The 12,751-nt window shown below is 50.4% G+C and overlaps 1 protein-coding gene and 1 long non-coding RNA gene across 2 annotated transcripts in view; both read right to left on the bottom strand.

Moving 5' to 3' along the window:
- LOC140213138 (uncharacterized) overlaps positions 1-12,751 on the bottom strand; it is a 74,168-nt gene that overhangs the window by 34,823 nt on the left and 26,594 nt on the right. Inside the window, exon 2 of the long non-coding RNA XR_011890110.1 lies at positions 6,204-6,400. This is a non-coding gene — a long non-coding RNA (uncharacterized lncRNA). The remainder of the gene's footprint in view (positions 1-6,203; positions 6,401-12,751) is intronic.
- On the bottom strand, positions 248-2,427 carry LOC129384501 (uncharacterized). The gene has a single exon (XM_055070035.2). It carries the CDS (start codon positions 2,114-2,116, stop codon positions 374-376), a length of 1,743 nt encoding a protein of 580 aa, XP_054926010.1. The 5' UTR covers positions 2,117-2,427; the 3' UTR covers positions 248-373.

Raw genomic sequence — 12,751 nt, 5'->3', positions numbered from 1 at the left:
CGGCCCGCTGCGGTGCTGGCTCTGTGCAGTAATGTCTTGAATCTATGTTTTCTCTGAGATGGGTTGCTGTAGACGTTGAGCAGAAATATGCTTCCTTTCCTCTTCTTGCCCGGGATGATTTCGGTGAGTGTGTGCTCGATCTTGTTATTGCTTTGCAAGTCATGTTCGACGAACGTGAGTCCCTTCCTGACCAGGGTGCACAGGCCTCTGCCGTCGGGTGGTCCCTTGTGCACTCTGTAGCCGGGGAGGGACGGTGCGTCGCTTAGTGTTTCTTGTAGTAGTATAACGTCTGGCTTGCGCGCGGCATGTACGATGTGCTGTTGGATGACTGCCTTCTTCCTTCCGAAGCCGCGACAGTTCCACTGCCACGCGGTTACACCTGCTGTTGCTGGTGTTGCGTTGGCGGCCATGATTGCGTTGGCGTGTACGGGGCTCCCTGGTTGGGTGGATGATGCGCGAAGAGGGGCGCAAACGTCGGGTGGCCTACCATCGGCTGTAGGGTCCTTTCGATGTAGGCGAATCTGTTCGTGTTATCGGCTTGGTAGGTCTCCATTGTTTGTTTCAGTGCTGTCACTGCTGCGATGTTTGTCGTGATTAGCTGTTCGAGTTTACTGAATGTCGCTTCGAATTTCGCTTCGAGGTTGTCGATGCGATCGTTTTCTGTGTGCGTGCGCGTGGCCTCGATGGCTCGCTTCTTCGGTGCCGGTTCCTCTATGGCTTTCTCCGGGATGTTCGTTGTCGTTTCCTCGGCCTTGCTTGTGCTTGGCGTGGGTCTCTGTAGAGGCTCGTCGTTGCCGAGCAGCAACTGACGAATCTCGGCGATCTCCTTCATGAGGTTGTTGATGGTCGCTCGCAACGCCGCGTTTTCTTGTCTTAGGAGCTCATTTGCCTCCCGGACCTTATTAATATCTTCTTTCTTCGTGGTTTCGGTGATTTTCTGTGCGTTCCTTATGTTGTTTCCTTTCGCTGCGTCGACCCAGCTCACTCGCTCACGTGATGGTGACGTTTTCCTGCTGAGGCTTCTCTTGCAACAACTGCTGTCTTTGGATTTGGGCGCGCGGTTTTCCGATGGGGTCCTCGACTTTCGCGCAGCTGGCGGCTTGTCGAGTGGCGGGAAATCGCTCTCCGACAGCAGCTGGCGTTCGGCCTGTCGGCGCTCCCATTGTCGCTTGCGCACTACGTAGGGGACCTTGTATTTCGCCTTGCACGTTCGGTCTCCGGTCGGGTGTTCGCCTCCGCACAACTGGCATTTTGGGGTACAGCGATGGTCTTCTGTAGGGTTCGTGAGTCCGCAGGCCAGGCACGTCTTGATTGTGGGGGTCGGGCAAACGTCCTTGCGGTGTCCCACTCGGCCGCACTGCTGGCAGACGTCGATCTGTTTCTTGTAGAGGCGGCACGGTATCAGGGTGACTCCGTATCGGACAAAGTTCGGTACCTTGGGCCCCTGGAACACCACAATCGCAGTGGTCGTGCTTCCAATCCTTTTTGAGGCCACTGCTAGCGGGTTCCTCTCGTTGACGATCTTTCTATCTAGCTCTTCGGCGCTCGCGTCGATGGGGATGCCTCTGATGACGCCCTTCACGGTGTCGTGAAGTGCCGTGCGATATGCGCTGACCTCGTAGGGTTTGCCTTGAATGGATATCTCCTGGATTTTAGCGTACCTTGCCGCGTTGTCTTCGTTCGGTGTACTTACGACCATGATGTTCTGTTGTGTGTTGGGGCAGATGGTGTCCGCGGCGCTTTCCTCGCTCGTGATCTTGGCCGCAGTGAGTATGGCCGCAGCGACGGTGGTGGTGCCGGCCTTGACGATGTCCAGTCCCCCTCTGGGTCTGACAACTATCTTGGTTTCTTCTAGTGGCATGGCTGGCATGCGTGCTGCCTTGATGGCCGAGGCTCTGGCGTTCTTGTAGAATTTTGACCTCGTGCTTGTTTGACTCCCAGCGGGTCCGTCGGGCTTGCCGCTGGCGGGGGTCCGCTGGCGCAGCCTCGACATGCGTTCCCCCGCGAGCGTCCATCCGGCGTCGCTGTGGTATTCCTCGGGTGAGATCTCTGTTCCCTGAACTTGAACGCACAAGTGATTGTCCACGATCATTGTTGTTTCAGAGGGCGCCTCCATCTCGGAGCTGACGAGCGGCAGCCGCCGGGATGTACGGCAGGCCGCTGTCGGTGCGACGGTGTTGTTGGGCCGAGTGTCCGCGGAACACGCCTAAGCCTAGCAATCCTCCGCACGGCGGCAGTAGATGCAGTCACCAAATGTGGCAAAGAAAAACGCACCTCTGGGGTCAGCTGGTATCGGTCGATGCCGCTCGCCTTCACGGACACATTGGTGCAAGCAAAACTTTGCTACGAGGTAATTAGCACTGCGTAATTGGCTAGCAATCACGGAGCCGAGCTCTGACTAGGGACGAGCGCTTCTTCTTCGTCGTCGTCCTCAATATATTGCGGCGAGTTTTTTGGTATACATGCAGCGAACCTTCTTTCCAGTGAAACTTTTTGCCCTTTATATAGCTGTATCTTCGGATTTGTATATTTCACTGTATCTTCGCACTTCAAATATATATTTTGCAGAACTCCAAATTTTTATGTGTTCTCTGTTGCCACTACAATTTCGGTGCAATTACAATACTCAAACGGTGACAGCTGCTCCTGCGCAATACATTGGGGCGAAGTACAGCGTCATTGTGATTTTTGCCTCGCAGTTGCTTATGTACAAAACGTAAACGAGGTTGACAAAGTAAATAAAAATAAAAAAGTTTCATTCAAATATATGCCAAATTGCTCATTTCGTGCCCTTTACGTTTTTCATATCAGCGGCATTCACTGTTTTGCTGGTTTCGAACAGATAGAGTTCTGAAGTCCGTGTGATATATTCTTAACCTATTAAATAGCCAAAAGACATGGAAGCACTGATATCAGTTATTTCTGGCACAATTTTTAGGACATACGAGTGCATTCCTTTATGAAATATTACATAGTTTACTTGTTTCGCCAGTGCGGAGCGTTCAAGAATTCGTTTGCAGCATCTTTGGCAATGGCAATACAGTTATTATTCATGTATTTGATCCCTAAACGAATTCTATAAGGAGGAGGCCTTGCTGCAACGTGAGCCACCCTCGAACGAAATTTCTGGCTACGGCACTGTTGCGGTTATGTTACATTTCCGGGTGTAACGTTGTTTTAAGATGGCAACAACGCAAAACATTGTTGTGTTGTCTGCATTTCTTGTCGTTCCACTTCGTTCGCGCTTAAAGCTTATTAGACCATGGAATACCGACTAGCTCAAACTGCCACCCTTCGAAATCAAAACGACGAACCGGCCATATTGCGATCTGCCAGCGTAGTTTTACGTGCGGGGTTCTCATTAAAGTCGTGTCTCGCGCACATTGTTCTTGATGGCGCCACTTTTCAGCACGATGACATTACTTTGCCGAGCGGCGCCATGGTGTTGACACTACATTTCTCCATCGGCTTCGTAGGCGAACTCCACCTCATTACGGTGGACGCCGTCGTCGTCGTCCGACCTCTGCGACGGCGCCGGCGATTGGCCGTCGACGCGGAAGGGCCAGCGGCCGCATCTCGCCGTTCTCGCTCCGCAGCTGCTAAATCTGCCATCTAGCGAATCGCCCGCCATTCAGAGCCCAGCCACGTGCACAGGTTTTAATGAATATTCAATTTTTAATGAAGAGGCCAGTAACTACGTGGCGTCGATTCTACAAGTCAAACCCGTAATCTAAGAATATGAATACTTCGGCGTACACATAGATGCAGGAGACTTACTCAAGCACCCACCAGGATAACCTAAAAATAAAAGGGAAACGGAATGCAGCAATAATGAAACATGGGGCACTTTGGAACCACAATAGATATGAAGTGGTGCATGGAATCTGGAAAGAAGTCATGGTGCCAGCGTGAATGTTCGGAAATGCCATTCTGTGCCTGAAATCTGATATTGACGGAAGCTGACGAAAGATCGATGAGCCGGTTGGCTTTGGGAGCCCACGGCAAAACTACAAATAAGGCAGTGCAAGGGCACATGGGTTGGGCCCCGTTTGAAGTAAGAGAAGCGCAGAGGAAAATTAGTTTTGAAGAAAGACTCGGATCAAAAGAAATAGGCGGCTAAAGTGCCCGACTATCCGTGCCTGAAAAGCCTCGACAAAGAATCGAGAAAGAGGTCAAGAACGCTGCCAACCAAGTACAAGATAATTGAAAGCGCAGATAAAGAACCAAGAGGAAGCAGAAAGTGAGAGAAACGGAAACAGCGAAATGAAATGCAAATGGAAAGATAGACCGTACAGATTTGCAAGAATTAGAAAGTACAAATTAGAAAACAAAGCTTGTAAGATAACACCAAGGGAAGTGCCTTGCTATTTGAGGCTCGAGCCGGTTGCCTAGACCAAAACATACCGCATCGAATATTCCCAATTACAAGAAGCATGCGTACGCTGCAAAAAAAAAAAAAAAATCCGGAGATCACTGAGCACATCCTAACAGAATGCGAAGGCATTCACCCAGCGAGACTAGTAGGCAACGTACGCCTTCCAGAAGCGCTTGGACTTAAAGGGGACTGAAGTACCAATCGTTCTGCAGTCGAGATAAGCAGGAGGCGTTTAGAGTATTGGTGGAAAATAAAGCAGGGAAGAGAGTCATACGACCGGATCATGTACCGGTATACGTAACGGTACAAGATAAACATACTGAAGTTTCGCGGAAACAAATAGATTAAGGAGGTGTGTGCAAAAATGCTAGGATGAAAAACAGGCATAGCAGATCTGCGTAAATTGAGCAGGCTAGGTTTGTAACCGCCGCATTTCAAAGGGGATGACAAAAAAAATCATCATCACCATCATCGTCACGCTCTCATTCATCACTGTCGCAACGGAGTGCAGCGGTGGCTCAGTGGTTAGCGCACTCGGCTACGCAATGGCGGCAGTGGGGCAGAGGATCCTCACTGCTTTAGTTATAGGTGACGCAATTTGTGTGCTGTCTTTCTGCCACGGCCTTCTGACGAAGGCGAGGTCATACAATGATCCACCTCTCTTCTTAAAATACGATATCTGCGCAGTTCGCAACAGTGCCTGCCCACGTGCAATCTGAGCGAAGTGGAGCGCAAACTGCGCTCTTCTAAAGCTTCACATTGCGCCAGGAATAATGTGTGCGGCCTCGAATCGACCGAAGTTCGGGCCAGCCAGCGAATGTCCGGTCACCCACCCGCAGCCCCAAAAATAAAACCAAAGAAAGGGGTTTCTGTGACTCGGACTTGTTCTTACGTCACCATTAAGGGTCTCTGTATAGCGCAACTAGAGCACGTACGCAGTGCGTGCGTCTTGATTTTCCACTTTGTCCGTGCAATAGTTGAGCCATACCGAAAAGCCCTCATTAGTGGGGGAGATCTGCGCAACTGTTTCCGGAAACGGTCTTCGATAATTTACGCAAAGAATACTGGTCCAAGTTCCACTTGATTCAAATAGGAAGAAACCTCGGTATTAATCAGCCAGTATATGGTTGTGAGCTATAATTACTAAGTCAACAAAATTTGACTCGTTCTTGTTGTTGTGGACAACAGCTACGTATCTCAATAAACATGCACCGTGGTAGAGTATAGTGGCGTTGGCATGACATTGCTCAGCCCGGGCACGGGATCGAATGGCGGCCGCAGGGGGCGCGTTTCTATGGGAGCAAAATAAAAAAAACTGCCGTGTAGGGTACCGTGCACTGGAAAGAACCCAAGGTGGTAAAAAATAATCCAGAGGACATAATGGTTCTGCGGAAACCCGCAAGGTGGAGAGAACTATTTATTCAGAGGATCCAGCTATGGACATACCTCATAACCTGTGCTCATGCGTAAAACGGCTTATGAACGTAAAACACCAGAATTTATTTCAATCTCAACAAACACTCAAATTAAGGTAACCTAAACGTTTAAACACCATTTATCTTAGCATACTTCCGATACGGTGCATTATAAAACATGTTTTTAATAAGCTCTACTCTTAGCAGGTCTACAGAACTGCCATAATTCCCAGGCTTGCTGGTGATAATTCAAATTGGTCATCCGGCGTCACATGTTTGTAGCTTTCCACAATTGGCTTTTGGTCCTAGCAGTGTGAAGGCGTGACATTCGCAGTAATCGGTCTCCCGTACAGATGCGTTCCTTAACATTAGTTTTTCTTTCATTTTAATGTGTAGTCCGGCACTTCACTCACGTTGATGCGAGCGGTGCCTTTAACACGATGCAAGTCCCCGAGGATGGCAGACAGGAGCGTGGACTTGCCGCTACCGACGAAACCGACGATCGCCACGAGGGAACCAGCTGGCACGCTGAGGTGAATACCTTCCAGCGCTGGCGCACAGTCTTCCCGGTTTGTCCGCGAGTAGGTGCAGTCTTGGAGAAACACTTCCCCTGCGCGAGACAGTGATGTACGGGTTTATGTGACACTGAGAGCAACGTCTAAGATGAGCGCAAAACTTTTGCTGCCACGATCAGTAGAATCGCTGGCTTCTAGGCGGACTTGGGCAGAATTCTAGAACCGACAACCAAAGTCACGGAACAGTGAACATCACAACGTACGGGCAGGTGGTAGAGGGGAGACGTAATTACAAAACAGCGCCACGGGCGCAGACAGAGAGAAAGGAACAGGATGGTGCGCGCTCTTTCAACTGCAGTTCATTCGAGAAACGCGGAATATAAACGTTTGCGAAACGGCCCCTTGTGCGTAGGTAACAAAAACTGCATAGCGTAACAAAATAAAGAAAACAGGAAAAGAAAACTTGAGTTCCGGCAACATAAACAGGAGTTCATACATTCACATGGACAACAAGATTAGGGGGAGCAAAAATGTAGCAGGTATTGTACTTCATGGGATAGACATATCGATGGTTGACCCGCCATGGTAGCGTAGTGGCTATGGCATTGTGTACTAAACCCGAGGAAACGGGACAAATCCAGGCTCTAGCGGCCACATTAGGATGGAGGCGAAATGCAAGAACGGCCGTGTACGTTGCAATGGATGCACGTAAAGGACCCCAGGTGGTCGAAATGAATCCGGAGCTCCTCACTTCAACGTGCCTCATAATCAAAATATGGCTTTGGCATGCAAAGCCCCATAATTTAATTATTTTTTTAGATATCGATAGTTGGCTTATATATTCTCCTTGAACTAGTGAAGTATGAAAAGCCTTTATGATTTCTCACTTAAGCTCATTATGGCTGCGGGCGAGAATGATGGTTTTAGTAGAACATCGCAAAGAACAGCGTTTGGTCTGCTAACTCGGAATAAGGTGGTCAGGGCGTGCTTGTGTTTTAGCACTCTCACACTGTCGCTCTGACCAACGTACAACTTTCCGCAAGATAATAGCAGCTGGTAAATGAAGTCGCTTTTCATGGTTTGTCCGCATAATATGGGTTTCGTCGTTGCGTCTCAAGTTCGAATCAGTGCCCGTGAAAATGAGCTGCTCAAAAAACAAGTAGATGCAGCCGTTAGATAAGTTTAGGTTGGAACATTGTTCCTCCAACGGCACGAACAACAAAAACAGATAGCACGATCACTTCTGCAGTGTTCTTAGGTATGTATAAAAGAGAAACTTGCACCATGCCTAGAATCACTATAGTGTGGAATTCATCAAGAGCCATATACGGTTAGCTATGCACGTTGGACAACCTCCGCGAGTCTTCGCAATGCCGATGCCTGGTTATCTGTCCAGTTAGAAGAAGACTGTGCTGAAGTTAGGGATTTCTCAAACAGCCAATGAATGTGCATATGTTGCCACGTTGTCGTGACGGTGCAGAGTAACACACTGTTAAAAGCGTGGCTTGAAAACAGGCATTCTTTATTGGGCGAACCTATGACCAGCAAGACGGCACTCGATGCTGAAAGACAACGGCAAGCACAGTCGGCGATCGTCGAAAATCTCATCGGCGGGTCAAGCGCGTAGTTTTTACATGAGTCGTTGAAGCTTCCAGGGTAATTGATGGTGCCCGCGTGTTTTCCAGAAAGTACTACACAATTGGCGTCACGCATACAATCATATTACACGAGGCTCAGTGACAACAGACAACAGATCGAAGCATCAATAATATTCGAGAAACTCCCGATACATGCAGGCGCGTCGTGCGCTGAGTGATAACGTTTACCATTTGTTAGCCAAGGAAACGCGGTCACCCGAGAAAGATAAACGAGTATACGCGTCAATATTGCTATGTGATAGCCGAAAAGGAAGAGGGTGGCCTCTGGATGAAGGCAACGACGCGCCTTGTGTTTTCGCGGACTCGCTTCGATCTTGCATGCGCTTGTGATTCGTGTATATACACTGCGTTAAACAGTTTCGGCATAGTTTATTTCCTCGTAAGATTTTAATGGAGGTGGATGTTTCTTGTACCTCACCACCGATCTACGCAGCGACCGTGCCATCCACCTTTCAGCCATGGCTCTTGGTGATGATACTTCGGTAGCACCGGCAACTGCAGTTTCGACAGCCTGTTTTTAGGTCCTCTCGTATGTGTTCCTATCGTCTTCGTCTTTAGTGCCTTTTATGAAAACTGTCAAGATGAACCAACCCGTCCAAATCAAGGCATTGTTCCAGTTTCGGTTACATCGCATGTCGCAGTTCCCCAAGCCCGTGATGCCTGCACATTCTCACGCCAGAAGGCTCTTGACGTTGACGACTGCCTGGTATGCACGAGTGCGTTAGTCATCAAAACCACTATGATGATACCGTGCTGGCTAATGAAATCTTATACTTGACTGGAACACCGCAAGTCTGCTTCCAGACACAGGAGTGAGAACTCACCAGCTGGGATGCCTTCAAGCAGCAGCCTTTTTGGCAAACAGCTTCTACTAAACACCTTGCCGCCAAGGAACAGCTGGCAGTACGTACCCAGGTGTCAAATGAGCCCTCCCTACTTGTCCTACAGACAAGATGTGCTGGCCCTCTCTCAAAAAAGTCAGCAGATCTACCGTGCCCTCTTGGAATCTATATACAGCGAAGCTTTCCCTAAATACTCAAGGAGTGCTCAAACAGGTGTTTGTGTTCGTTCGATATGTGTCCAAAATAAAACCGAACACTTTATTCAGGTACTTTATAGAGGAAATGCAGTGCCGTGCAAACGAAACGCATATTTATAATATAACGGTTAACCACATGCGTTCATGTTGGCCACTTTGGTGTTTTGGGTCTGAAGCAGGAGCACACTTTTCTGTGCCATTTTTGTTTGCGGAACTCGACTTCCCCTTGGAAGCGCGAAGCCGACTGTCCGCGTGGTTGCGAGGCGGAGCACCGAATGCGCAACGCGGGACCATCTCCTCCGGTGCCCACTCTCCAGGCTCATCGCGGCTGTCTGCGTTTAAACCCACTCACCCTTTCCATCAACGGCGATTCGGCGCTCGGTGCTCGCCCCGAGCGGACGTGCGCAACGAGAGCTCCGCCGAACTATGACAGCTCCCTGTCATCGCTGGGCGAACTTTGGCCCGCCGCACTGCGCCTCGCCTAAACACCGGCGGCCTCGGTCGGCCTCAGCACAGGGTCCCCCGACCCCGCGCCGCACTGCAGGCGCTTCGCCGCCGTCGCTGCCGTGCTCGGCATGGATCCGCCGCCCTCAACAGCTACGACTGCATCGCAGCCTGCGCAGTCCACCACGCTGAACCCACAGGGCATGGACTTTGGTGACGCTTTATAGGGAGCATTTACGTGCGCGACCCCTTCAGCACCACGGCAGGACGAGGCCACCACCATAGTTGTGAAGTTGACCGATGGCTTTAACCTCTCCACAGTAACACCAATCGAGTTCAGCGTACAAATTCGTCGGGCGGCCCACCTTGCCAAGTTCGAGAGGCAGGACACAGTCGTGAAAATTCGAACTACCCGAAACCTCATCGCCATCGACGCGTAGCTTGCATCGGCCACCACCAAACTACTCGCCTTACAGTCCGTGGATGTCTGCGGAAAATCGCACCCTGTGAGTGCGTACTGCGCCAACGACCCACAGAACGCCCGCGCCGTCCTGCACGGTGTACCACTCTCCTTTTCTGAAGACGCCGTACGGGAAGAACTCCTTATTCGGGGCCGAAAAATCCTGTCTTTTCGGCGACTTGGCAAGACGGCGTCTCTCATCATCATGGTAGAGGGGCCTGAAATACCAAAGAGCGCCATCCTGTTTTCAGCGGTCTACCGGCTTTACCCACCCAAGCCGAAATGCCTTCAGTGCTGGCATTGTTACAGCCTGAAACACAGATCTGATGTCTGCCCCAACGCCTCAACATATTCGTGCTCTAGATCTTGTGGGCAACATTTCCCCCTGGAACTGACACGTCAACTACTCCTCACGAGTGCGATATGCGCTGCTGCAACTGCGGGGGTGACCACCCGGCTACGGACGCAAACTGCCCACACCGCCGCGCTGCAGAGGAGGCACTTCGCCGGCGCAAAGCACCGACACGGATCAATCCAAATCACCCAGCAGCCCACCACCTCTCTCGACCGCCTATTCGAGAAGACTCCGGCGTGCCAACCAGCAACCGGTTTGCGGTACTCGACACTGACTGCAGCCGCAGCCATAGCCGCAGTCGCAACCATAGTCAAAGTCACCACCGCAAGCCCAGTCAAAATGGGCCCAAACAAAACCGAAGCCCTCCCACAAGCAGATGATGGACTTCAGACACAGCCAGACAGCTAAATCACAAAGTGATCAACACGATCCGCGTCGTCCTTCGTGGCAGCAACTACCTAAACCCAATCCTGCTGCTGACGACCCTAACTGGCCTGCGCTACCTAACCAGCGACAGACGCAGTCTACGCCTTTAAAGGTGAGTGGTACAGCTCTCCCAGAAACTGCGCCCGCTCCGCAGCCCTCCCCATTGAGCTCAGACCTTCTGTCAGAGGAGTTAGATGCACGTATTCGTCTCATCGTGCAACAAGCGATCGAATCTACTATCGCAACTATAATTACTGAACAGATACAACGCGCCATTCTGACCACTCTAACCTAAAGCCCCTCAATCTCCCAAAGTAACGCCATTCACTTCCCTCCTCCTCCGCTCGGCGCGGCCTCGACGGTGGCGCCGCCGGTGGTGGGCCTGCCGTAGCAGACGACGGCTAACACGCTACGGGAGGAAATCCGCAGAAAAGTTCGTTCGAGCCCTGCGGAGCAGTTTTTTCAATCGAGATCTTTCTTCGTCAGTTGGTAACTGGCCTTTAGAATTTCGTGTTGGAATTGCGGAAGAAATAGAGAAAAGGACATTATTCAAGGCGTATTTAAGGCGTAAAGCGCGCGACGCTGATAGTTCGTGTTGCTAAAACACGACGAAAGCACGCGGTGTACTCAAACACGGGCGTAATTACCGAAGTTTCAGGTGTTGACAGCGTGATAGTATGTGTACGTGGTTTCGTAGGTTCATTTACGTACCTGCAGGATACTTTTGTTCGGCCGGCGCGTGAGAGATTGCTGACCGCACACAGCCGGTATGGCTGTGTGCAGCAATGTCTGGCAACAGGGCCGTTTTTTTCATTGCGGGTGCTTTGGTAATCGTGACGACAGATTGTTTTTTTTTTTACAAGTACTGCTCCAGGAGGGCACATGTAATGGCTAACGGAGGCCTCTGAAGAGCACGTGACATTACAATAATGCAGGCGTCGCAGGGAGTGTTCGCATACAAAATTGGCTGTCCGCGATCTTATACCCCCTTGGCATGCACAGGCTTCCGCGAGCCCCATCCAGCCCTGGTTCTAGCTTTGGTGTTCCCGTTGCCGCTTTGGTGCCCTGGAGGCGCCGTCAATAATACGAAATAATGGCAAGTTGTTACAACTAGTAAATAAAATTTCTTGAAGAAATACAATTGCGCCAAGGCGCCAACTTCTAAAGCAGCGCTAGCGCGCCCGCGCGAATATTATGAAACGCCAACGAGGAATTTACCGGCCCACGTACGACTCTACGATCAAAGTGCACGTTAAACATCCCCAGGCGAGCTAGATAAAGTTATCCTGAGCCATCCACTACGACCTGCATCCTAGCGTTAGCAAAACGTGAACAAGGTGAATGCAGGAGCCAACGTTTCGACAAGTAGACTTGTCTTCTTCAAGGCCTTGTCTTGAAGAAGACAAGTCCACCTGTCGAAACGTTGGCAACTACATTCACCTTGTTCACGTTGTGCTCGTCGTCTTGAATTTCCATCTCCCGCATTCCCCGTCTTTATCCTCGCTTTAGTCACTTCGGAACGTTAAAAACGTTGATCACCACAAACCAAATCAATACATGCGGGCGTACATTCGAAGCTAGAAGACTGCGTCGTAAGTCATATTGAGCCTTGCAAAAGCGTCGAGAATTTGGTAACTTCTGGTGGAGCTCAAAACACACCCGGAATAAAGTCGCTTTTATGTCACAGGCCAGCTGCAGATGCGTGCATTTCACCGCAAGACGAAACTACATGAAACAAAGAGAGCACATTCGAAAAAAAAAAGTCAAACAACGCGCTAAAAATCACGCAGAGCATGAGCACACACTTTTTCGAAGCGGAAGGCGTGAACTAGGCTCGAAATAAGAGGTTGTGAGAAGCCGTGGCCCTTACTTCACTAAGCCGTGCGTTCTTTGCGCCACTTCCTCGAAGTCAGCCCGCCCGATCCTGTGAATCCACACTTCTTTTTGCGTTGCTCCCGCCGGACGGCAAAGCAAAAACTTTTTGCCCTCGCTGTGTCTGTTGCGGTAACCGAAGGCGCAGCAGCATGGCACCGCAATTACGTTCTCCGCCCTACACATTCTATT

Source organism: Dermacentor andersoni, chromosome 9 (assembly GCF_023375885.2).
Source record: "Dermacentor andersoni chromosome 9, qqDerAnde1_hic_scaffold, whole genome shotgun sequence".
In the NCBI taxonomy this organism is placed as follows: Eukaryota; Metazoa; Arthropoda; class Arachnida; order Ixodida; family Ixodidae; genus Dermacentor; species Dermacentor andersoni.
Note: the sequence above shows the minus strand (reverse complement) of the source record. Positions and strands in the feature narration are given on the sequence as shown.

Bases quoted from the DNA above. Each gene is read 5' to 3' on its own strand.
- LOC129384501 (XM_055070035.2), bottom strand. From the start codon at position 2,116: ATGGAGGCGCCCTCTGAAACAACAATGATCGTGGACAATCACTTGTGC.